The sequence below is a fragment of the Triticum aestivum genome, chromosome 4B, assembly GCF_018294505.1.
Source record: "Triticum aestivum cultivar Chinese Spring chromosome 4B, IWGSC CS RefSeq v2.1, whole genome shotgun sequence".
NCBI lineage: Eukaryota > Viridiplantae > Streptophyta > Magnoliopsida > Poales > Poaceae > Triticum > Triticum aestivum.
The window spans coordinates 131536995-131560342 of record NC_057804.1 but is presented as its reverse complement, the minus strand read 5'-3'; the positions used below and the strand labels follow the sequence as shown (position 1 = coordinate 131560342).

The 23348-nt window shown below is 42.9% G+C and overlaps 1 protein-coding gene and 1 non-coding gene across 34 annotated transcripts; one reads left to right on the top strand and one right to left on the bottom strand.

Moving 5' to 3' along the window:
- Positions 1 to 3601: 3601 nt before the first annotated feature.
- TRNAP-AGG (transfer RNA proline (anticodon AGG)) lies at positions 3602 to 3673 on the bottom strand. The gene has a single exon. It is a non-coding gene; the product is annotated as a tRNA-Pro (tRNA).
- Positions 3651 to 23319, top strand: LOC123091458 (uncharacterized). 33 transcript variants are annotated; one of them, XR_006443126.1, is made up of 13 exons: positions 3651 to 4318; positions 4420 to 4503; positions 6436 to 7205; positions 9083 to 9177; positions 9753 to 9848; positions 10410 to 10508; positions 12361 to 12445; positions 15624 to 15716; positions 16308 to 18193; positions 18284 to 18376; positions 18483 to 18559; positions 18768 to 18863; positions 21079 to 23319. XR_006443126.1 is itself a non-coding variant. In XM_044512984.1 (12 exons), exon 12 carries the CDS (start codon positions 19941 to 19943, stop codon positions 20652 to 20654), a length of 714 nt encoding a protein of 237 aa, XP_044368919.1. In that variant the 5' UTR covers positions 3651 to 4318; positions 4420 to 4503; positions 4589 to 4695; positions 6436 to 6529; positions 7102 to 7205; positions 9083 to 9177; positions 9753 to 9848; positions 10410 to 10508; positions 12361 to 12445; positions 15624 to 15716; positions 16308 to 18559; positions 18768 to 19940; the 3' UTR covers positions 20655 to 20983. The 33 variants fall into 33 exon arrangements, 19 of the variants coding, with proteins under 19 accessions (XP_044368919.1, XP_044368917.1, XP_044368915.1 ...); XR_006443122.1 differs by adding an exon at positions 19534 to 19617 and having other exon boundaries at positions 16308 to 18376; XR_006443127.1 differs by lacking the exons at positions 18284 to 18376; positions 18483 to 18559 and having other exon boundaries at positions 16308 to 16396; positions 16924 to 17014.
- The last annotated feature ends 29 nt before the right edge of the window (positions 23320 to 23348 follow it).

The following is a 23348-nucleotide window of genomic DNA, read 5'->3' as shown; positions in this document are numbered from 1 at the left end:
AGTAATTTGTTTACCCATGGTATGCTTTCTTTCAAGAGAGAAGCCTATAGTGAAAACTATGTCCCCCGGGTATATATTTATCATATTATTTTCAGAACTATCAAATCAAAAACACAAAAATACCTTACTACAATTTATTACCTTTATCTTATTTTGCACTTTTACTTATCTTTTATATCTATCACTATCAGATCTCATCCTTGCAAGTAACCATGAAGGGATTGAAGACCCCTTTATCACGTTGATGACTTGTGTGTTCCTGCTACTGTATTGATACCTTGGTTCTCAAGTAAGGGAAATACTTATCTCTACTTTGCTGCATCACCCTTTCCTCTTCAAAGGAAAAAAACCAACGCAGGCTCAAGAAGTAGCACATGGTAGTACGAATTAATAATTCATCACCTATTATCCTCATGTGGCATAAATATTAGAGATAATGTTGAATAATATTGACTAAATTTCTCAAGGGTTTACTTTAGAAAGAAGACTGATATGTACAGTCTTGCCATGATGTGGTTCCTTCCCAGTTAAATCCGAGCTCCAACCTGCTTGTCTTCAATCTCTCCTAGGCTTCTCCCATCACACGTCATTCTCTAGTCGCTTTTGACTAAAGTGGAGAACTTTAAGTGGGGCGATTAGTAACATGTGATTGAAAGTTTGTTTATAGCGCAGAAGAAGAGAGCCGAGAGTGTGACATCTGTAGAGGAAAGGCTACATGAACGAGGATGCTTTAACTGTTTGGGTTACCCTAAGGTTGCTCACTCTGGTTATGGAGATGTTTATCTATTAGTTGTTTCATTAGCCTAGTTACCCAGATAATTTAAGAACCAGACAAAAGGTATTCTTCTTGCGTAAATAATCTGCTAGGTGTTGTACATATTTATTCTTTTTATATTCTAGAATGGTAGTTTAACAGATAATCCCATTACAATGATCCAATTACACTAATTATTAGCACATATTAATTTTATGTTATTACAGTAACAAGCAAGGAGGATTACCAAATTCTCAAGAGTAATAATCAAAACGATGAAAACAAGAAGGTTTAATTTTTTTCTTGGGTTAGACCATAGATCGCGGGGGTCCTCTTTCTTGACCTCGAAGGCTCAATGAGATTTGGCTAGGTGAGGGGAGCTTCCTAAGTTTTGGAGCTCCAACAACGGTGTCTGTGAGAGAGTTTTATTTGGCTCAAATTGGAGTATTCTTTGGAGAAAATGAGGCAGGCTTATATATGGCCCACTAAAATCTACTCATTATGCTTTCTACACACCAGTTCGAAACCTCCAAACCACCTGGACCTCTGAGTTGGTTCCGTACCCACCTCCGGTCCAATCCAGTAGTCTTTGCACTCGTCTTGCACCTCAATAAGAGAGCCATATGGAGCTCCGGGGCATCCAGAACTCCCGTCAGGAACCTTCGGGCCACACAGAGAGCAAAACCTAGGTTAACTTTGCGGCTTTTTTACTTACGTCTCTCTCTCGGGGTTTTCTCTCAAGTTTGGATGTGGGTGTATGATCCCAGAGGATGTTTGTCTCTCACATTTAAGTTCAACACATCCTCTTAATAGTTCAACTTTCTTATAACTCAATCATACGATAAATCGCAAAGATTTAAACACATGATCTTTTCTCGTTTTTGCTTGGGATCTTCAACCACCTTTTCTTTTCAACCATGGGACAATACCTGTTCAAACTAGTGGATACCTCACGTGTTGCCAAGGGATTTGTTTGATGAAAATTTGGGTTCATATCATGAGAACCAAAATTAAAATATACAAGACTTATTATATTTGATTACATATACTTGTAACAATATTTATTGAATATAAGTAGAATAACCGAATGAAAAATATTTTCCGATGCATGGTTGAATGTTGTGGTGGGTCTTTTCCCATGCATGATTGCATGTTGATGTGTGGGTTATCCCATTCATAATTGTATCGTGTGTGAGCATGCTTGCATGTTGAGATAAATAAGTCGGTGAGGATGATTCTCCTAGGAATATAGGATAACTTGTAACATCATTAGTCCGCTAATTACTTGTCATTTATGTCAAAATTCACTTAGAAGTTTAGATGTCTTTTCAATGTCCCCGTCTCCAAATTGCGCAACTGGACAAAGAGGAAGCAGAATGATGCATCGAGCCATGCGTCATAATCGGTTTGATGAAAACATCCTTATCTCCAAATTCTGCAATTGGAAGAAGAGGAAGTAAAATAATGCATCAATTCTTGTCCATGCGAGAAGTAAACAAATTTGATGAGCACAACCCTACGGTAGTGTTTTGTCTAATACCAAACTCATATGCACCCGGGGTAGGTAAAATCCTATAAAGGAAAAATGATTATTTTAAAAAATATGACTGTTTTTGGCAATAAACACGATTGAGCGTTCTATGTATGCACAGAGTTTTGGGAAGAAATAGCATTCATGGTGGTTCAGAGAAGAAAGAAAACCAATACCCCAATAAGCTTTACAAAATGACCATTTTAGAGCATCATTTTCTTCTTTCTAGAACAACATAAATTTCATTCATTTTCATGAAAATTCATACGTAGATAGAAACTCAGCCATGTTTGTTGCCAAACAAATTAAGAATTTTTAATATTTTTTGAATTTTATTGTTTACACTGGTGCATGTGAAACAGCCTCTTATAGAAATGTAGGGAAAGGCTGCGTACTATAGACCCAAAGTGGTCGGACCCTTCCCTGGACCCTGCGCAAGCGGGAGCTACATGCACCAGGTTGCCTTTACACTGGTGCATGTGAACTCAGAGAGAAATAATCCAGGTCCACATAACTATCTCTAAATTGTGTAATTAGACTACCCCTAAAAAAATTGTGTAATAATTAGACAAAGCAAAAGCAAAAGAAAACGGTGAGGGCATGTACAATGGTTCTATCTTAACAATGTCACGTCGGATAAATGATGAGGTGGAGGAGAGAGAAATCATAAGAGAATGCTTGTCTTCTCTTAATTAAGAGAAGGCAAGAGATGATCTCTTAGCACAATATGTCTCACCATGTTTTTAGGAATAACTAGTTATTGAAGATAAGGCTAAGAGATGACCCATTGTAGACATATTTTTTTGTCATCTCTAAATTACATGCAAGATTTAAGATAAAACTACCTTATCGACCATTGTATATACCCTGAGGAAGCAAAAGGTCCACACGTTGTGATGAAGGGGAAGTAAATAAATCTGAAGCACAATGGTTCTATCTTAGCAATGTCACGTAGGATAAATGATGAGGTGGAGGAGAGAGAAATCGTAAGAGAATGCTTGTCTTCTCTTAATCAAGAGAAGGCAAGAGATGATCTCTTAACACAATATGTCTCACCATGTTTTTAGGAATAACTAGTTATTGAAGATAAGGCTAAAAGATGATCCATTGTAGACATATTTTTTTGTCATTTCTAAATTACATGCAAGATTTAAGATAAAACTACCTTATTGACCATTGTATATGCCCTGAGGAAGCAAAAGGTCCACACGTTGTGATGAAGGGGAAGTAAATAAATCTGAAGCACATCCGCATTTTCAAACTGTGGGAAGGGTAAGCTAAAAAAACTGTGGAAAAGGAATAACAAAATTAAAAGTGGGGCATTCCGAGAATTGAACTCGGGACCTCTCGCACCCTAAGCGAGAATCATACCACTAGACCAAATGCCCTTGATACCATAATCGTCCTAACATTATATTCAGATGAACACTTGGGATCATCGCTGCCATGCGGCCCCGGTTCCTGCCCCGTCGACTTCAATCCCCACCTCATTCCTCTCCTCACGTCTCGCCGCCGCCTCGTCTCCTCCTCCTCGTCCGCCTCAACGCGCCTCGACCTACTTCGTCCACCGAATGCTCGTACGGCTGCGGCAGTTAGGGACGTCGTTGTCTTTGCACGGCCTCTCAAATCCCTGGATCTTGGGGTGCGGAGCCCTTTTTCGCCATCCAAGGAAGTTTCTTCGACAGAAACATGCGGCTCAGGGCGACGGCGATGACGGCGGCTGCTGCCGTGCGAAGCGCGGCGAGCTTCTTCTGCAGGCAAACCGCCGCGCCTAACTCTGGCAAACGTGGGGAGCGGAGCAGCATTTCCTGCAGTGAGGTGGAGCAGGGCATCTCTTCTCAACTTCTCTTGGGATGGAAGATGCGGTTGACATCCAACCCCTAATGACAGTCGCAGAAGCTCATCGATTATTTATTTTGTTCTGGAGAAGAACCTCGTCATTATTGTTATCTAGGAGATGAAGGCCATTAAGTATTGTTTGTGCCTTTTCTCCCTGTTGTCGCCTGCCAAGCAGAATTACGGCACTCATTACGGTATCCTATCTTTCGGCCTGATTTCAACTGCATATGGTGGATTCAAGTATGTGGTCTAGTTTTTCACTAATTGGTTCCATTTCACATGGCCAAGATTGCAGATCATTTTGTGGTGGATCTTGTCACAGATGGCCATGACATGCCAGGGTAGCTCCAAGAGGTGGACAGTTCGTGACCTGAACTAGGTGAGCACATTCCTGGAGGTTGAGTCAACTAGCAGATCTTATTTCTTATTATCCTCTTATTTCTGCTCCCTCAACCTCTATCCAGCAGAAAATGGGATGCCCCGTGCGGTTTATCCTGCCTGGAACAATCGGAACATGGCATCAAAGCACGCTTGCAGAATTTCGATGCGTGGGATATGGATCATTCTGTAGGTAGCAGGCGGTCCTCCAACAAACACCAATAACACTGCTCACATTTCTTTTCTTCTGGTTGCTGCCTGTCAGTCAACAATGTAGATTAATTCTGAGTAATGTTAAACGCTCGTGCATATGCTTTGCCACCAATTGTAGGGACATCACCTGCTTGTAAGCTCACTTATTGATGTCTGCTGCACAAACAAGATGAAACAACATGAACTTGTCTATGACACGAATGACTACACCATGTAACCATAGCACAAAACTTGCTCCATATTGTTTAGATGATCACCGGCTTTGCTTCCATTGGCCTTTTGATTCTCAACTATAAATGGAGTACGCCTGAAGAGCTGAACGGTGTGCAACTTTTCTTCCTTTCTCTTCTCTTCCATGTCCTGAAGAAATATACCATCACTCATTCGCGCCATCCATCACAAACATGTCTTGCCATCTAAGATCTACAAGTCTGCCTTCTAGGCCTCATTTTAGTGAGATCAAAGCAGAAGAAGAGTTGCACAGCCTAAAAACACACTTCTGTAGGCAGCCTGCTAGCATCGTCACACTGAGTGATGGTTTGAGGAAGCTTGTACATGTCTACAACTGTGTTGATCGAGGAGATTGTACGCTTACCAAGGAACCAAGTTGACCTCTGCTTGCCTCAGCAAAAGAAAATGGTGGAGAAAGAACTGGAACACCCTCTTGTGCTGCTTCATATCTGCAATGCTATGCAAGAGAACTTTGCCGAGTTGAAGATGAGCATCCAAGAGCTACAACTAGTCCTTAAAAGAGGAGATCATGCCACTGCCAATCTCAAAATTGAGCCTTTCTTCCGTTCAGCAACGAATATGCAAAAGCATTTCAAGAAATACAGCAGCAAAGCTACTCCTGAAGGTCTCAGCCTTGTCAGGCTACTAGTAGAAGCCAGAGAGATAGCTGTGTCCCTACTTGAATGTACATCATACCTCATGCCCAAGCAGACTGTCACATCCAATTCTAGCAAATGGCATCTGGTGTCCAAATGGTTCCAGAAAAGAAAGTTGTATGTGAGGAGGATCAGCTACAAGCATTAGAGTGCAGAATTGGGGATCTTGAGAACAGTGTAGGATTTCTGTGATCCAGACTAGGGTTTCTTTCCTGAACATTCTTAGCTCATCCATATGCTTTGCTGCTCTGGCGCCCTGTGAATGGCATCCACCTTTTAAGGGGTTTGCCAACCTTGTGTAAGTCTATCTAGTGTGTATGCTGAGACCACATGCAGATATTACTGGCAGACTAAAAGGAAAAATGCTTTCATCATGTTTATGTTTCCAATGATCCTTTGTATGTACTTCTTAATTCTGACTCTGGTGAAATGCGATTTTGCTTATTCCTGGCTGAATACTGGTATCCTCAGTATGACAATACTTCTAATCTGTTGTGTGTTGGTTATAACCGGAGCTATTGTATTGTCACTTGACGCTTTTACCTCATATTTTTCCTGTACTTGCATTAAGCTTATTATTTTGTGATTGATTTGCTCTACATGCATGAGTACATAAGATCCAGGCTATGTGTGTAGGCTCTTAATTAGACTGAATAATAAGAAAGAAGAGAAAACTTGGAAAACTAACAACTGTGCAGGAACCAAACTTAAGCGCATGCTACCTATGACACGGATACTTTGAGTTTCATTGAAGTTTAGAATCTTACCATTTATCCATGATACTTTTAATATGGTCAAAGATGCTGATCCTTTTATGATGGATCTTATTGTAGGTGGATGAAACTTGCCTGCACTACTCCCTGAGGTGTTGAGCTCCTTATCTTGAACCCTACGTGGCCCAGATTAGCATTGAACACGTTTTTGGAGGTTTGCGTGTCAACGTTTCTTCTCATTAACTGCGATTCTTGCTCACCACCTTATAGCAGAAAACAACTCTGTATACTCGTGCAGTCTGTTTTGTCAGGCATAATTTAAACATCACATAGCAATACCAAATAGCAACCTGTCTTCCTGTACTATCAAGTAGTCGTGCAGACCACAGTTTCCCTACATTTGGAACATGTCAAAGGTGCATTATTTAGCACTTAGCAACGCGTGCTGTTTTAAACTAAGATAGACAAGGCATCAACTTGTCTGAGGCTGTGGTGGCCATTTGAGTACATGGGTTCTGCAGAGATAAAGATACTTTCTGTCTGTGCCGTATTCTCAAGTTTCACATGTAATTGAGCAACTTTACCTCTGCTACTGAAGGATCACACCACAGATTCTTACAGAAACAGGTATTAGCTTTTAATATCTGGAACTTCGCAAGCTAGAACCCGTTGCACTGAGATTTATAAGTTAGTTTTTGTAAGTTGCTTATGTTCTAAGCAAGTAAACGTTGCAGCGGAAGAATTGAAGCATCTATTGATGATTATAATGCATGTGTGGTGGATCAGGCTGCAGCCAGCACTCATACCAGCACAGCAACAGTGCTGCACGGCAATTGAGGCGAAGGTGCAGCTGTCATAAGTTGAGAAGCAAATTGACAGGCTGTTCGAAGGTAAAGCCATCTGGTCCTTCATCATACATCTCAGTTGCATGACTTGTATTCTAGTTTATTTTGCCTCGGTTTGCTGATCCGGTTTCTATGTTAAGCTAAGCACTTGCGCAGATGCTTTGCCGCCAATTGTTGAGACTTGCGTTGCAGTTAGTGATTCTTGTCTCCTTAACAAGATTGTAATGGATTTAGAGGGTTATGCTGCTCCAAAAAGATTTGATCCATTGTTGGCAACAAATGGAGCATGGTGCGCATTATTCTTGCTGCCGAATGGGCTTTGCCAGCAAGACTGCTTTGTTTCTTGACTATAAATAGAGTGTGCTGCAAAGGCCTGAGCACCAACAAAGCACATCTGCTCTTCTCTTTCTCTTCCATTTCAAACAGAAACACATCATCACTTCATCTATTAGAAACATGGCTTGCCATCAAAGATCTGCAAGTTTGCCTTCTATCGCTCACTCCAGTGAATCCAAAGTAGATATAGAGCTGTAGCGCCTGAAGTCATGCATCTCTTCACCCTCCGCAACCATCGTCACAATGTGTGGTGGCTACGCAAGGCTTGGAGACATCTACAAGAGCATAGAGGAGATCATGGACTTGCCCAGCAACCAAGTTGGCCTCTCCTTTCCCCAAAACAAGAAAATGGTGGAAGAGGAACTGGAACGGTCCCTTGTGCTGATCGATCTCTGCAATTCCATGCAAGAGAATTTAGCAGGGCTGAAGATGAGTACTCAGGAGCTGGAACTGGTTCTCAAAAGAGGAGATGATGCGGCTGTTCAGCTCAAGGTCGAGTCTTTCATTCGCCTCGCAAAGCAGGCCCAGAAGCCTTTCAAGAAGATCACAAGCAGCAAAGCTGTTGCTGAGGATTGCAGGATGGTCAGGGTACTGGCGGAAGCCAGAGAGATGTCTGTCTCTCTACTCGAGTCCACATCGCATCTGTTGCTGAAGCAGTTCACCACCACCAAAGGAAGCAAATGGTCTCTTGTCCAGAAAAGAAAGGTCGTTTTTGAGGAGGAACAGTTGCAAGTGCTAGAGCAAAGCATGGGAGATCTTGAAAACGGCGCTGAGCTTCTGTTCAGGAGATTGATCCAAAGCAGGATTTCGCTCCTGAACATTCTCAGCTCCTAGACACTCTCAGGCCTTGTTTCTCTAGCATATTGCGATTGGCATCCACCTTTTAAAGGATTCACCAGTCATATAGAACCTTTCTAGCTTGTGTACTGAGTACACTACTAAATGTACATACAAATGGTCAGTTGACGAAAGCAGTTTTAACCATGCCCATAAAATTACTTGTGATTTCACCGATCTTTACCGTGCGATGATTTAGTTTATTTTTCATACCTGAATATCATGTCGATATGTTCTCTTTCAAGTATACGATGAATGCTAAGGAACCGAAAAGGAAATTCCTCTTGAGAAAATGGCATGCGGAGTCTAGGTGAAGATTAAATCACTCTGAATTTGTGTGTAATTATTTCTACCTATAAGTTGTAGACATGTACAATATTTATTTGATCTTACCTTCGAAACGGCCATGTTACGTCACACCAACTACAGCTTGCAATCGGCGCCATCATCTTTTGCCTAATGTACTCTTTAACAACCATGAACATGCCAGCTCTAGGCCATGTGGTAGCTGCTCATTATTAGCCTGATCACTAGCATAAGGTGGAAGCGCATTATGCCTAGCAGATGTACCAGACTTAATTAAACACATGCCACCAATGAATTAGATCCTCTGAATAGAGGCAATAACCATTATCTCAGCTCATATTCTATTGCACCTGAAGTTATCTCACGCCTCTTAATGAGAGTTGCTGTTTCGGCTGGTCAAGAATAATGCTGATCCTTCTGTTCTGCGGCGGATGTTGTTGCAGGTTGATGAAACAAGACAGCGATGCTCCACGAGGTGTTGAGTTCATGCTTATCTAGATGTTGTTTGGATCTATCATGACTGAGCGTGTTTCTGTAGGTTAAGTCAACTCTTTCCTCTCTCTTAACTACTTATAGACACTGTGCCCTAGGGGGTGCACTAGCCATATGAGATGTAATCTGATGTATCCTATGCTTTCATGAATCTTTCTCCCTCGTGCTATGGACTAATCAAACATGACCCCCCGTGCATTCCAGTTTTTTCTCTGGATCAACAGCAATGACAGATAGGAAAAGTTAATTAGTATCTCCCCATCTAATATTATGAAGTACTCGTGAAGACTGCACATTCTAACAGTTGTTTGTTATCATCTCGGCTGTTAGTAGGTTAAAACAGAAACCTGCAGTATTAAGCAAGATGGACCGGTAATTTATCCAATCAAAGTTGTTCTATATTCTCTTCTCAGTGAAAATACGGCGCATTGTCACTTTGTGTCTGAGACAGAAAAAAGAGTTTACTTTCTCTATTACTGCACCTAGATTAACGGCCAGGCATTCCTTTTTACTCTCTCAAACAACTGAAAAATGACAGATAGGGAATACTAATTAGATACATTTATCTCATTATCTATAATTATGAAGTACTCGTGAAACAATAATTGGATCTTATTGTAGGTGGATGAAACTTGCCGGTGGTACTCCATGAGGTGTCGAGTTCATGCTTATCTTGAAGCTGCCTGGCCCATATCAGCATTGAACACGTTTTTGGAGGTTCTGTGTCTCAACTTTTCCTCTCATGAACTGCGATTCTTGCCCACCACCTTATAGCAGAAAACAACTCTGAATACTCGTGCAGTCCATTTTGTCGGACATAATTGAAGCATGACAGATTGGCAATACCAAATAGCAACTTGTTTGCCTACGTTTGGAACAAGTCAAAGTTGCTTGTATAGTATTTAGCAACGTGTGCTCTTTTAAACTAAGATAGATAAGGGTACCAACTTGCCTGAGGCTATGGTGACCATGTGAGTACATGGGGTCTTCAGAGATAGAGATACTTTCTGCCTGTATATCAATCCGTTGTGCCTTATTCTCATGTTTCTTATGTAATTGGCACCTCTACATCTGCTACTGAAGGACGGCACCACAGAGACATGCATTACCTTCTAGTATAGTATTGGAATTTTGTAAGCTAGAACCCATTCCAGTGACGTTAATGAGTTAGTTTTCATAAGTTGCTTATGTTCTAAATGAGTAAATGGCGCAACAGAAGAAGTGAAACATCTATTGATGATTCTAATGCATGCGTGGGCGTGGTGGATCATGCTGCAGATAGCAGAGACATACCAGCAAAGCAACAGTGCTGCATGGCAATTGAGGCGAAGGTGCAGCTGACATCAGTTGAGAACCAAATTGACAGGCTGTTGGAAGGTAATGTCTTCTGGTCCTTCCAACATACACCTCAGTTGCACGACTTGCATTCTAGTTTATTTTTCCTCTGTTTGCTGATCTGGATTCTCTGTTAAGCTAAGCACTTGTGCTGATGCTTTGCCTCCAATCGTCGAGACATGGCATGCACTTAGTGATGCATGTCTCCTTAACAAGATTGTAACAGATAGAGATGGTTATGCTGCTCCAAAAAATTGATTCATCATTGGCAATACATGGAGCGTGGTGCACAATATTCCTTGCCAGCAAGACTGCTTTTGTTTCTTGACTATAAATAGAGTGCACCACAATGGTTGAGCACCAACAAAGCGCATCTGCTCTTCACTTTCTCTTCCATTACGAACATAAACACATCATCAGTTCATCCATTAGAAACATGGCTTGCCATCAAAGATCCGCAAGTTTGCCTTACTCCAGTGAATCCCAAGTGGAGGTGGAGCTGCAGGGCCTGAAGTCATGCATCTCTTCACCCTCCGCAACCATCGACACAATGTGTGGTGGTTACGCAAGGCTTGGAGACATCTACAAGTGCATAGAGGAGATCATGGGCTTGCCCAGCAACCAAGTTGGCCTCTCCTTCCCCCAAAACAAGAAAATGGTGGAAGAGGAACTGGAGCGATCCCTCCTGCTGATTGATCTCTGCAATTCAATGCAAGAGAATTTAGCAGAGCTGAAGATGAGTACCCAGGAGCTGCAACTGGTTCTCAAAAGAGGAGATGATGCGTCTGTTCAACTCAAGGTTGAGTCTTTCATTCGCCTCGCCAAGCAGGCGCAGAAGCCTTTCAAGAAGATCACAAGCAGCAAAGCTAGTGGTGAGGATTGCAGGCTGGTCAGGCTACTGGCGGAAGCCAGAGAGATGTCTGTCTCTCTACTCGAGTCCACGACGCTGCTGTTGCCGAAGCAGTTCGCCACCACCAAAGGAAGCAAATGGTCTCTTGTCCAGAAGAGAAAGGTCATTTGTGAGGAGGAACAGTTGCAAGTGCTAGAGCGAAGCATGGGAGATCTTGAGAATGGTTCGGAGCTTCTGTTCAGGAGATTGATCCAAAGCAGGGTTTCACTCCTGAACATTCTCAGCTCGTAGACACTCTCAGGCCTTGTTTCTCTAGCATACTGCGACTGGCATCCGCCTTTTAAAGGATTCACCAGTCATATAGAACCTTTCTAGCTTGTGTACTGAGTACACTACTAAATGTACATACAAATGATCAGTTGACGAAAGCAGTTTTGACTAAGACCATAAAATCACTTGTGACTTCACCGATCTTTACCGGGCGATGATTTGATTTATTTTTCATATATAGTTGAATGTCATGTCGATATGTTCTCTTTCAAGTATATATGAATGCTAAGGAACCGAAAAGAAATTCCTCTTAAGAAAATGGCATGCAGAGTCTAGGTGAAGATTATATCATTCTGCATTTATGTGTAATTATTTCTAGCTATAAGTTGTAGACATGTACAATTTTAATTTGATCTTACCTTTGAAATGGCCATGTTACGTCACCACCAATTACAGCTTGCAATCAGCGCCATCATCTTTTGCCCACAGTACTCTTAACAGCCATGAACATGCCAGCTCCAGGCCATGTGGTAGCGGCTCATTATTAGCTGATCACTAGCATAAGGTGGAAGCACATTATGCCCAGCAGATGTACCAGACTTAATTAAACACATGCCACCAATTATTTAGATCCTCTGAATAGAGGCAATAACCATTAGCTCAGCTCATATTCTATTGCACGTGAAGTTATCTCACACCTCTTCATGAGAGTTTCTGTTTCGGCTGGTCAGGAATAATGCTGATCCTTCTGTTCTGCGGCGGATCTTGTTGCAGGTTGATGAAACAAGACAGCGATGCTCCACGAGGTGTTGAGTTCATGCTTATCTAGATGTTACCTGGACTGAGCATGTTTCTGTAGGTAAAGTCAACTCTTTCCTCTCTCTTAACAATTTATAGACACTGTCCTAGCCATATGAGATGTAATATGATGTATCCTATCTTTCATGAATCTTTCTCTCTGGTGCTATGGCCAAATCAAACATGAACCCTTGTGCATATCATTTTTTTTTCTTGGGATCAACTGCAACGTATTTAGATATATTAATTTATCTCCTCATCCAGTACTCGTGAAGACTACACATTCTAACAGTTGTTTCTTATCATCTGGGCTGTTAGTAGGTTATTAAAACAGCAACCTGCAGTATTAAGCGAGATAGACCAGTAATTTATCCAATCGAAGTTGTTTCTATTCTCACTGAAATTAGGGTGCATTGTCACTTTCTGTCCAAGACAGAAAAAAGAGTTAACTTTCTCTATTACCGCACCTAGATTATCAGCTGTGCATTCCGTTTTTTTCTCTCCACCAGCTGAAAAATGATACATAGGAAACACTAATTAGATGCATTTATCCCCTTATCTATAAAATGAAGTACTCTTGAAACAATAGTTGGATCTTACTTTAGGTTGGATGAAACTTGCCAGTCGTACTCCAAGAGGCGTTGAGTTCATGCTTATCTTGAAGCTGACTGGCCCATATTAGCATTGAACACGTTTTTGGAGGTTCTGTGTCTCAAATTTTCCCCTCATGAACTGCGATTCTTGCCCATCATAGCAGAAACAACTCTGGGTACTCGTGCAGTCCATTTTGCCGGACATAATTGAAACATGACAGATTGGCAATACCAAATAGCAACTTGTCTTCCTGTAGTGTCAAGTAGTCATGCAGACCACAGTTTGCCTATGTTTGGAATATGTCAAGGCTGCACTGTTTAGTACTCCCTCCGTCCCATAATATAAGAGCGTTTTTGGCACTACACATGCTGTTTTAAACTAAGACAAAGGTAACAACTTGGCTGAGGCTGTGGTGGCCATATGAGTATATGGGATCTGCAGAGATCTTTATGTTTGTGTATCAATCTTCTGTGCCTTATTCCCAATTTTCTCATACAATTGGCCAAATTGGGCCCCTCTACTTCTGCTACTGAAGGATGACACAACATATTTCTTACAGAAGCAGAATATCTAGACTTGTGCAAGTTAGAGCCTGTTCCAGTCACGTTTACGAGTTAGTTTTCGCTTATGTTCTAAACGAGCAAATGTTGCATGAGAATAAGCGAAGCATCTGTGGATGATTAGAATGCATGTGTGGTGGACATACCAGCACAGCAACGGTGCTTCACAGCAATTGGGGCGAAGGAGCATCTGTCATGAATTGGGAACCAAATTGACACGCTGTTGGAAGGTGAAGTCATCTGGTCCTTCAACATACACTACACCACAGTTGCATGGCCTGCATTCTAGTTTATTTTGCCTCGGTTTGCTGATCTGGATTCTCCGTTAAGCTAAGCACTTGTGCTGATGCTTTGCCTCCAATCGTCGAGACAGGGCATGCACTTAGTGATGCTTGTCTCCTTAACAAGATTATATAGATAGAGATGGTTATGCTGGTCCAGAAAATTGATCCATTATTGGTCGCAAATGGAGCGTCATGCATAATATTCTTGCTGCCTAATGGGCTTTGCCAGCAAGACTGCTTTTGTTCCTTGACTATAAATAGAGTGCATCACAATGGTTGAGCACCTACAAAGCGCATCTGCTCTTCACTTTCTCTTCCATTACAAACATAAACACATCATCAGTTCATCCATTAGAAACATGGCTTGCCATCAAAGATCCGCAAGTTTGCCTTACTCCAGTGAATCCAAAGTGGAGGTGGAGCTGCAGGGCCTGAAGTCATGCATCTCTTCACCCTCCGCAACCATCGACACAATGTGTGGTGGTTACGCAAGGCTTGGGGACATCTACAAGTGCATAGAGGAGATCATGGGCTTGCCCAGCAACCAAATTGGCCTCTCCTTCCCCCAAAACAAGAAAATGGTAGAAGAGGAACTGGAGAGATCCCTCGTGCTGATTGATCTCTGCAATTCCATGAAAGAGAATTTAGCAGAGCTGAAGATGAGTACCCAGGAGCTCCAACTGGTTCTCAAAAGAGGAGATGATGTGTCTGTTCAACTCAAGGTTGATTCTTTCATTCGCCTCGCCAAGCAGGCGCAGAAGCCTTTCAAGAAGATCGCAAGCAGCAAAGCTAGTGGTGAGGATTGCAGGCTGGTCAGGCTACTGGCGGAAGCCAGAGAGATGTCTGTCTCTCTACTCGAGTCCACATCGCAGCTGTTGCCGAAGCAGTTCGCCACCACCAAAGGAAGCAAATGGTCTCTTGTCCAGAAGAGAAAGGTCATTTGCGAAGAGGAACAGTTGCAAACGCTAGAGCGAAGCATGGGAGATCTTGAGAACGGTGCGGAGCTTCTGTTCAGGAGATTGATCCAAAGCAGGGTTTCACTCCTGAACATTCTCAGCTCGTAGACACTCTCAGGCCTTGTTTCTCTAGCATATTGCGATTGGCATCCGCCTTTTAAAGGATTCACCAGTCATATAGAACCTTTCTAGCTTGTGTACTGAGTACACTACTAAATGTACATACAAATGATCAGTTGACGAAAGCAGTTTTGACTATGCCCATATCATTACTTGTGATTTCACCGATCTTTACCGGGCGATGATTTAGATTTATTTTTCTTAGCTGAATGTCATGTCGATATGTTCTGTTTCAAGCATATGATGAATGCTAAGGAACCGAAAAGGAAATTCCTCTTAAGTAAATGGCATGCAGTGTCTAGGTGAAGATTAATCGTTCTGAATTTTGGTAGGAGCTTTATGTGTACTTATTTCTAACTATATGTTGTAGACATGTACGATTTTTATTTGATCTTACCTTTGAAACGGCCATGTTACGTCAGTCAGTGCCATTATCTTTTGCCTACAATACTCTTAACAACCATGAACATGCCAGGTCTGGGCCATGTGATAGCCGCTCATTATTAGCCTGATCACTAGCATAAGGTGGAAGCACATTATGCCCAGCAGATGTACCAGACTTAATTAAACACATGCCACCAATGATTTAGATCCTCTGAATAGAGGCAATACTAACCACTATCTCAGCTCATATTCTATTGCACGTGAAGTTATCTCACACCTCTTTAAGCGAGTTTCTTTTTCGGCTGGTCAAGAATAATGCTGATCCTTCTGTTCTGCGGCAGATCTTGTTGCAAGTTGACGAAACAGGACAGCGATGTTCCATGAGGTGTTGAGTTCATGCTTATCTAGATGTTACCTGGACTGAGTGTGCTTCTGTAGGTTAAGTCAACTCTTTTCCTCTCTCTCTCTTAACAACTTATAGACACCGTGTCCTAGGGAAAACATTAGGTGCACTAGCCATATGAGATGTAATCTGATGTATCCTATGCTTTCATGAATCTTTCTCCCTGGTGCTATGGCCAGATCAAACATGAATCCCCGTGCATTCCATTTTTTTCTCGGGGTCAACTGCAACGTGACAGATAGGAAACACCATTTAGATATATTAATTTATCTTATCCAGTACTCGTGAAGACTGCACATTCTAATAGTTGTTTGTTATCATCTGGGCTGTTAGTAGGTTAAAACAGAAACCTGCAGTATTAAGCGAGATAGACCGGTAATTTATCCAATCGAAGTTGTTCTATATTCTCTTCTCGGTGTAATTAGGGTGCATTGTCACTTTGTGTCCAAGACAGAAAAGAGTTAACTTTCTATATTACCGCACCTAGATTATCGGCCGTGCATTCCATTTTTTCTCTCTCGGACAGCTGAAAAATGACACATAGGGAACACTAGTTGGATGCATTTATTTCCTTATCTATATTATGAAGTACTCTTGAAGCAATAATTGGATCTTACTGTAGGTGGATGAAACTTGCCAGTCGTACTCCATGAGGTTCATGCTTATCTTGAAGCTGACTGGCCCATATTAGTGTTGAACACGTTTTTGGAGGTTCTGTGTCTCAACTTTTCCTCTCATGAACTGCGATTCTTGCCCACCACCTTATAGCAGAAAACAACTCTGGGTACTCGTGCAGTCCATTTTGCCGGGGCATAATTGAAACATGACAGATTGGCAATACAATATAGCAACTTGTCTTCCTGTAGTATTTAGCAACGCGTGCTGTTTTAAACTAAGATAGACAAAGGTACCAACTTGGCTGAGGCTGTGGTGGCCATGTGAGTACATGGGATCTGCAGAGATAGAGATACTTTCTGTCTGTATATCAATCCGTTGTGCCTTATTCTCAAATTTCTCATGCAATTGGCCCAAATTGCGCACCTCTACTTCTGCTACTGAAGGATAACACAACATATTTCTTACAGAAGCAGAATATCTAGAATTTTGCAAGCTAGAATCCATTCCAGTGACGTTTATGAGTTAGTTTTCGTTTATGTTCTAAACGAGTAAATGTTGCATGAGAAGAAGTGAAGCATCTATTGATGATTATAATACATGTGTGGTGGATCATGCCACAGGTAGCAGAGACATACCAGCACAGCAACAGTGCTTCACGGAAATTGGGGCGAAGGTGCGACTATCGGAACCAAATTAACAGACTGTTGGAAGGTGAAGTCTTCTAGTCCTTCAACATACACCTCAGCTGCATGACTTGCATTCTAGTTTATTTTGTCTCTGTTTGGTGATCTGGATTCTGTCTTAAGCATTGTGCTGATGCTTTGCTGCCAATTGTTAAAACATGGCATGCACTTAATGATTCTTGTCTCCTAACAAGATTGCATTGGACAGAGATGGTTATGCACAATATTCTTGCTGCTTAACTGGCTTTGCCAGCAAGACTGTTTTTGTTTCTTGACTATAAATAGAGTCCACCACAATGGTTGAGCACCAAGAAAGCACACCTGCCCTTCACTTCCTCTTCCACTACAAACAGAAACACATCATCAGCTCATCCATTACAAACATGGCTTGCCATCAAAGATCTGCAAGTTTGCCTTCTATCGCCCACTCCAGTGAATCCACAGTGGAGGTGGAGCTGCAGGGCCTGGAGTCATGCATCTCTTCACCCTCCGCAACCATCGACACGATGTGTGATGGTTACGCAAGGCTTGGAGACATCTACAACTGCATAGAGGAGATCATGGGCTTGCCCAGCAACCAAGTTGGCCTCTCCTTCCCCCAAAACAAGAAAATGGTGGAAGAGGAACTGGAGCGATCCCTCGTGCTGATTGATCTTTGCAATTCCATGCAAGAGAATTAAGCAGAGCTGAAGATGAGTACCCAGGAGCTGCAACTGGTTCTCAAAAGAGGAGATGATGCGGCTGTTCAACTCAAGGTTGAGTCCTTCATTCGCCTGGCGAAGCAGGCTCAGAAGCCTTTCAAGAAGATCACAAGCAGCAAAGCTAGTGGTGAGGATTGCAGGCTGGTCAGGCTACTGGCGGAAGCCAGAGAGATGTCTGTCTCTCTACTCGAGTCCATGTCGCAGCTGTTGCCGAAGCAGTTCGCCACCACCAAAGGAAGCAAATGGTCTCTTGTCCAGAAGAGAAAGGTCGTTTGCGAGGAGGAACAGTTGCAAACGCTAGAGCGAAGCATGGGAGATCTTGAGAACGGTGCGGAGCTTCTGTTCAGGAGACTGATCCAAAGCAGGGTTTCCCTCCTGAACATTCTCAGCTCGTAGACACCCCCAGGCCTTGTTTCTCTAGCATATTGCGATTGGCATCCGCCTTTTAAAGGATTCACCAGTCATATAGAACCTTCCTAGCTTGTGTACAGAGCACAGTGCCAAATGTACGTGCAAATGATCAGTTGATGAAAACAGTTTTGACTATGTTCATACCATCACTTGTGACTTCGCTCACATTGATATTTACTGGGCAGTGATTCTGATTACTTTTCATAGCTGAGTGTACGTGAAGATTAAATTCAGAATTTCGGAGGGAGCTGTATGTGTAGTAATTTCTAGCTGTAACTGTAAGTTCTACACATGTACAATTTTATTCGATCTTATCTTTGAAATGGCCATGTTAGGTCACAGCAATTACAGTTTACAACTGGCGCCACCATCTTTTACCTGCAGTACTCTTAAGAACCATGGACATGCCAGCTCTAAGCCATGTGGTAGCCGCTCATCATTAGCCTGATGGCTAGCACAAGGTAGAAGCCCTGTTATTCCCACGGATGTACCAGACTTAAGCATATGCCACCAATTATTTAGATCCTCTGAACAGAGGCAATAATAACCACTATATCAGCTCATATTCTATTGCGCGTGGAGTTATCGCACACCTCTTTAAGCGAGTTTTTGTTTCGGTTGGTCAAGAATAATGCTGATCTTTCTGTTGTGCGGCGGATCCTGTTGCAGGCTGATGAAACAATACAGCGATGCTCCACGAGGTGTTGAGTTCATGCTCATCTAGATGTTGCCTGGACCGTATCATGACCGATCATGTTTCTGTAGGTAAAGTCAGCTCTTCCCTATCTCTTAACAACTTGTTTTTTGAATTAAAACTCTTAGCATATTAGGTGCACCAGCCATATGAGATGCAATCTGATGTATGTATCCTATGCTTTCATGAATCTTTCTCCCTCGTGCTATGGCCAAGTCTGAACTTGTACACCCGTGCATTCTATTTCTTTTTCTCGAATAACCGAAACATGACAGATAGGCAATACTAATTAAATACATACATACATGTATCTCATTATCCTATATTATGAAGTACTCCTGAAGATTGCGCGTACTATCAGGTTAAACCAGCAACCTGCAGTAAGCGATAGACCGGTAATTTATCCTGTCAAACTTGTTCTATATATTCTCTTCTCAGTGAAAATGGGCGCAGTCAGTGTCACTGTGTGTGTTTAAGACAGAATATTTTTTATTACTCCTTCTGTAAAGGGAGTACTTTCTACGTTACCGCACCTAGATTCATGGCCTTCTATAGTTCCCATGTTAAGATCTGCTGAGCTGATGCCCTTGTTATGTTTTCCAATATTGAAATACTATGGCATTTATGAAATACAGAATTATAGCTATTCTAGTTTGATTCGAATTTGGCCATGATATAAAGATTTGAAGCGTCTGTTAAGAATTCTGGTGCATGTGTGGTGGACCATGATGCAATTAGCAGAGACATGCCAAGAAGGCAACAGTTCTGCACGAGGGTTGAGGTGCGGGTGCAACCATCACACGTTGACAACCAAATCGCCAGAAGGTATTTGCCAATCTCGATTATGAGACGAATCACTCGTGCGGATACTTTGCCATCTATAGACGAAACATGCACACGCTCTCATTCTCACTCATTGATGTCAGTTGCACTAACCAAAATAAGAGAGCACCCGTTTTGCCTAGGCAGCCGATGATTAGGCCGCAGCAGAGAACTTGCTCGATTATTTCCTTTTGGTTCTCAACTATAAATAGAGCGCGCTGCAAAGTTCTCAGCACCAACAAATTAAGCGCATCTGCCCTTCATTCTCTCTTCCATCACCACAAACAGAAATAGTACATCATCAGTTGAGTTCATCCATTAGAAACATGGCCTGCCATCAAAGATCTGCAAGTCTGCCTTCTATCCCTCACTCCACCGAATCAAAAGTGGAGGTGGAACTGCAGGGCCTGCAGACACGCATATCCTCGCCTTCCGCGACCATCGACACAATGTGCGGCGGTCTGAGGAGTCTCGGAGACATCTACAGCTCCATAGAAGAGATCATGAGCCTGCCCAGCAACCGAGTCCCCTTGCAAAGGAAGATGATCGAGGAAGAGCTTGACAGGTCACTTGTCCTGGTGGATCTCTGCAATGCCATGCAGGAGAGCCTGGCAGAGCTGAAGGTGAGCATCCAGGACCTGCAGCTCGCCCTCAAGAGAGGAGATGGCGCGGCTGTTCAGATCAAGACCGAGTCCTTCGTTCGCCTCGCGAAGAAGGCACAGAAGCCTTTCAAGAAGATCACAAGCGGCAAGGCTACCGCCCAAGGCTGCGGGGCGGTCAGGCTACTGGTAGAGGCAAGAGACATGGCGGTCTGTCTGCTTGAATCCGCGTCATGCCTCCTACTGAAGCAAGCTGGGGTTGCCAGTGGAAGCAGATGGTCGCTGGTCTCACAGAGGTTCCAGAAGAAGAGGGTTGTCTGCGAGGCGGCGCAGCTGCAAGCGCTGGAGCATGGCGTGGCTGACCTTGAGAACGGCGTAGAGTCCCTGTTCAGGAGGTTGATCCAGAGCAGGGTTTCACTCCTGAACATCCTTAGCTCCTAGATGCTTCTCAACTCTCAAGCCTTGTTACTCTACCCATCTTTTGTACATTATACCAATTACCAAACATACATACAATCGAATGATGATTACACAGTTTTGATCATGTATTTTGTCAACTGATCACTTCTATCCATGTTTCTTTCTTGTTTACGATGCTTCAACCATGTCCATACCGTGGATTATCTTTCTTTTGTGTATGTGATGGATACAGTAGGAAACAAAAAAAAAAGGCTGAATATGCAGAATCTATTGTATATATGCATTATGTTTATTTAGATCATCTAAGAGAGGCAAAAATAAGCACTACCTCAACTCATATTCTATTGCACGTGAAGTTATCTCGTGGAGAATTGCTGTCTTGTTTCTTCTTGGGCTGGTCAAGAATAATGCTGATCTTTCTGTTGTGCGGCGGATCTTGTTGCAGGTTTATGAAACAAGACAGCAATTCTCCACGAGGTGTTGAGTTCATGCTCATCTAGATGTGGCCTGGACAGTATCATGACCGAGCGTGTTTCTGTAGGTAAAGTCAGCTCTTCCCCCTCTCTTAACAACTTGTTTTCTCAATAAAGCTGTTAGCATATTAGGTGCACTAGCCATATGAGATATAATCTGATGCATCCTATGCTTCCATGAATCTTTCTCCCTCGTGCATTTTATTTCTTTTTCTTGAATAACCGAAACATGACAAATAGGCAATACCAATTACATGCATACATGTATCTCATTATCATATTATTATGAAGTACTACTCGTGGGGTTGTAACAGTTGTTGGAGCTCAGCGATAGAGCGCTAATTTATCCAATCAAACTTGTTATATATTCTCTTCTCAGTGAAAATAGGGTGCAGTCAGAGTCCATGTCAAGATCCCATGTTATTACTTTCTACATTACTGCACCTAGATTCATGGCCTTCCATAGTTCCCAAGAGCCAAGATCCGATGAGCTCGTGCTCCTGTTATGTTTTCCAGTGCTCCCTTCGAACTAGAGTAACATATCTTATGAGAGCTATTTCATAAATGTCATATTTTAGTCTACTAAGAATTATAGCGCATGTGTGGTGGACCATGATGCAATTAGCAGACATGCCAAGAAGGCAACAGTGCTGCTGCACGAGGGTTGAGGTGCGGGTGCAACCATCACACGTTGACAACCAAATTGCCAGAAGGTATTTCGCCAATCTGGATGATGAGACGAACCACTCGTGCGGATACTTTGCCATCTATAGACGAGACATGTACACGCTCTGCATCTCACTCATTGATGTCAGTTGCACTAACCAAAATAAGAGAGCATCAGTTTCGCCTTGGCGGCAGATGATTAAGCTGCAGCGGAGAACTTGCTCCGTTACCAATTCCTTTTGGTTCTCGACTATAAATAGAGCGCGCTGCAAAGGTCTCAGCACCAACAAAGCACATATGCTCTTCACTTTCTCTTCCATCATTACAAACAGAAACAACACATCATCAGCTCAGTTCATCCATTAGAAACATGGCCTGCCATCAAAGATCTGCGAGTCTGCCTTTCATCCCCCACTCCACCGAATCCAAAGTGGAGGTGGAGCTGCAGGGCCTGCAGACATGCATCTCCTCGCCTTCCGCGACCATCGGCACGATGTGCAGCGGTCTGAGGAGGCTCGGAGACATCTACAGCTCCGTAGAAGAGATCATGAGCCTGCCCAGCAACCAAATCGGCCTCTCCCTGCCCCTGCAGAGGAAGATGGTCGAGGAGGAGCTTGACAGGTCACTTGTCCTGGTGGATCTCTGCAATGCCATGCAGGAGAGCCTGGCAGAGCTGAAGGCGAGCATCCAGGACCTGCAGCTCGCCCTCAAGAGGGGAGATGCCGCGGCTGTTCAGCTCAAGATCGAGTCCTTCGTTCGCCTCGCGAAGAAGGCGCAGAAGCCTTTCAAGAAGATCACAAGCGGCAAGGCTACCGCCCAAGGCTGCGGGACGGTCAGGCTACTGGCAGAAGCAAGAGGCATGGCGGTCTCTCTGCTTGAATCCGCGTCGCCCCTCCTACTGAAGCAAATTGGGGTTGCCAGTGGAAGCAGATGGTCGCTGGTCTCACAGAGGTTCCAGAAGAAGAGGGTTGTCTGCGAGGCGAACGGCGTGGCGGGTCTCGAGAACGGCGTTGAGTCCCTGTTCAGGAGGCTGATCCAGAGCAGGGTTTCACTCCTGAACATCCTTAGCTCCTAGATGCTTCTCAACCCTCAAGCCTTGTTACTCCACACATCTTCTGTACATTATACCGAACATACATAATCGAATGATGATTACACAGTTTTGATCATGTATTTTGTGAACTGATCAGTTCTATCCATGTTTCTTTTTTTTTTTTTACGTTGCCTCCACCGTGGATATGTGATGGATACAGTGGAAAACAAGAAGAAAAAAAGTGCATCTATTATCTTTAGGCTTCACCCAAGTTAACTGAAACTTACTATTTTACTATTTTCCTTCTACACGGTGATCGTCTTACCCAGGTTAACTCACATTGGCACGTAGGAGTAATCTTCATGTGATTGATCTTGCTGCTTGAGCTTGGGTTCATGTGGAACTGCAATTTCCCAGCAACTTCAAATAAAATGGAACTGCAATTGTCATTGTGAATTTTCAACGGTTCATGTGGTTACTTCACGAAGGTTACTCAACAGTTCAATGTGGCAAGAATCACAAGGAGCAAAGGATAATAGCTCC

Excerpts from the sequence above, each read along its gene's own strand:
- LOC123091458 (XM_044512986.1), top strand. The coding sequence starts at position 19,941 with ATGGCCTGCCATCAAAGATCTGCAAGTCTGCCTTCTATCCCTCACTCC.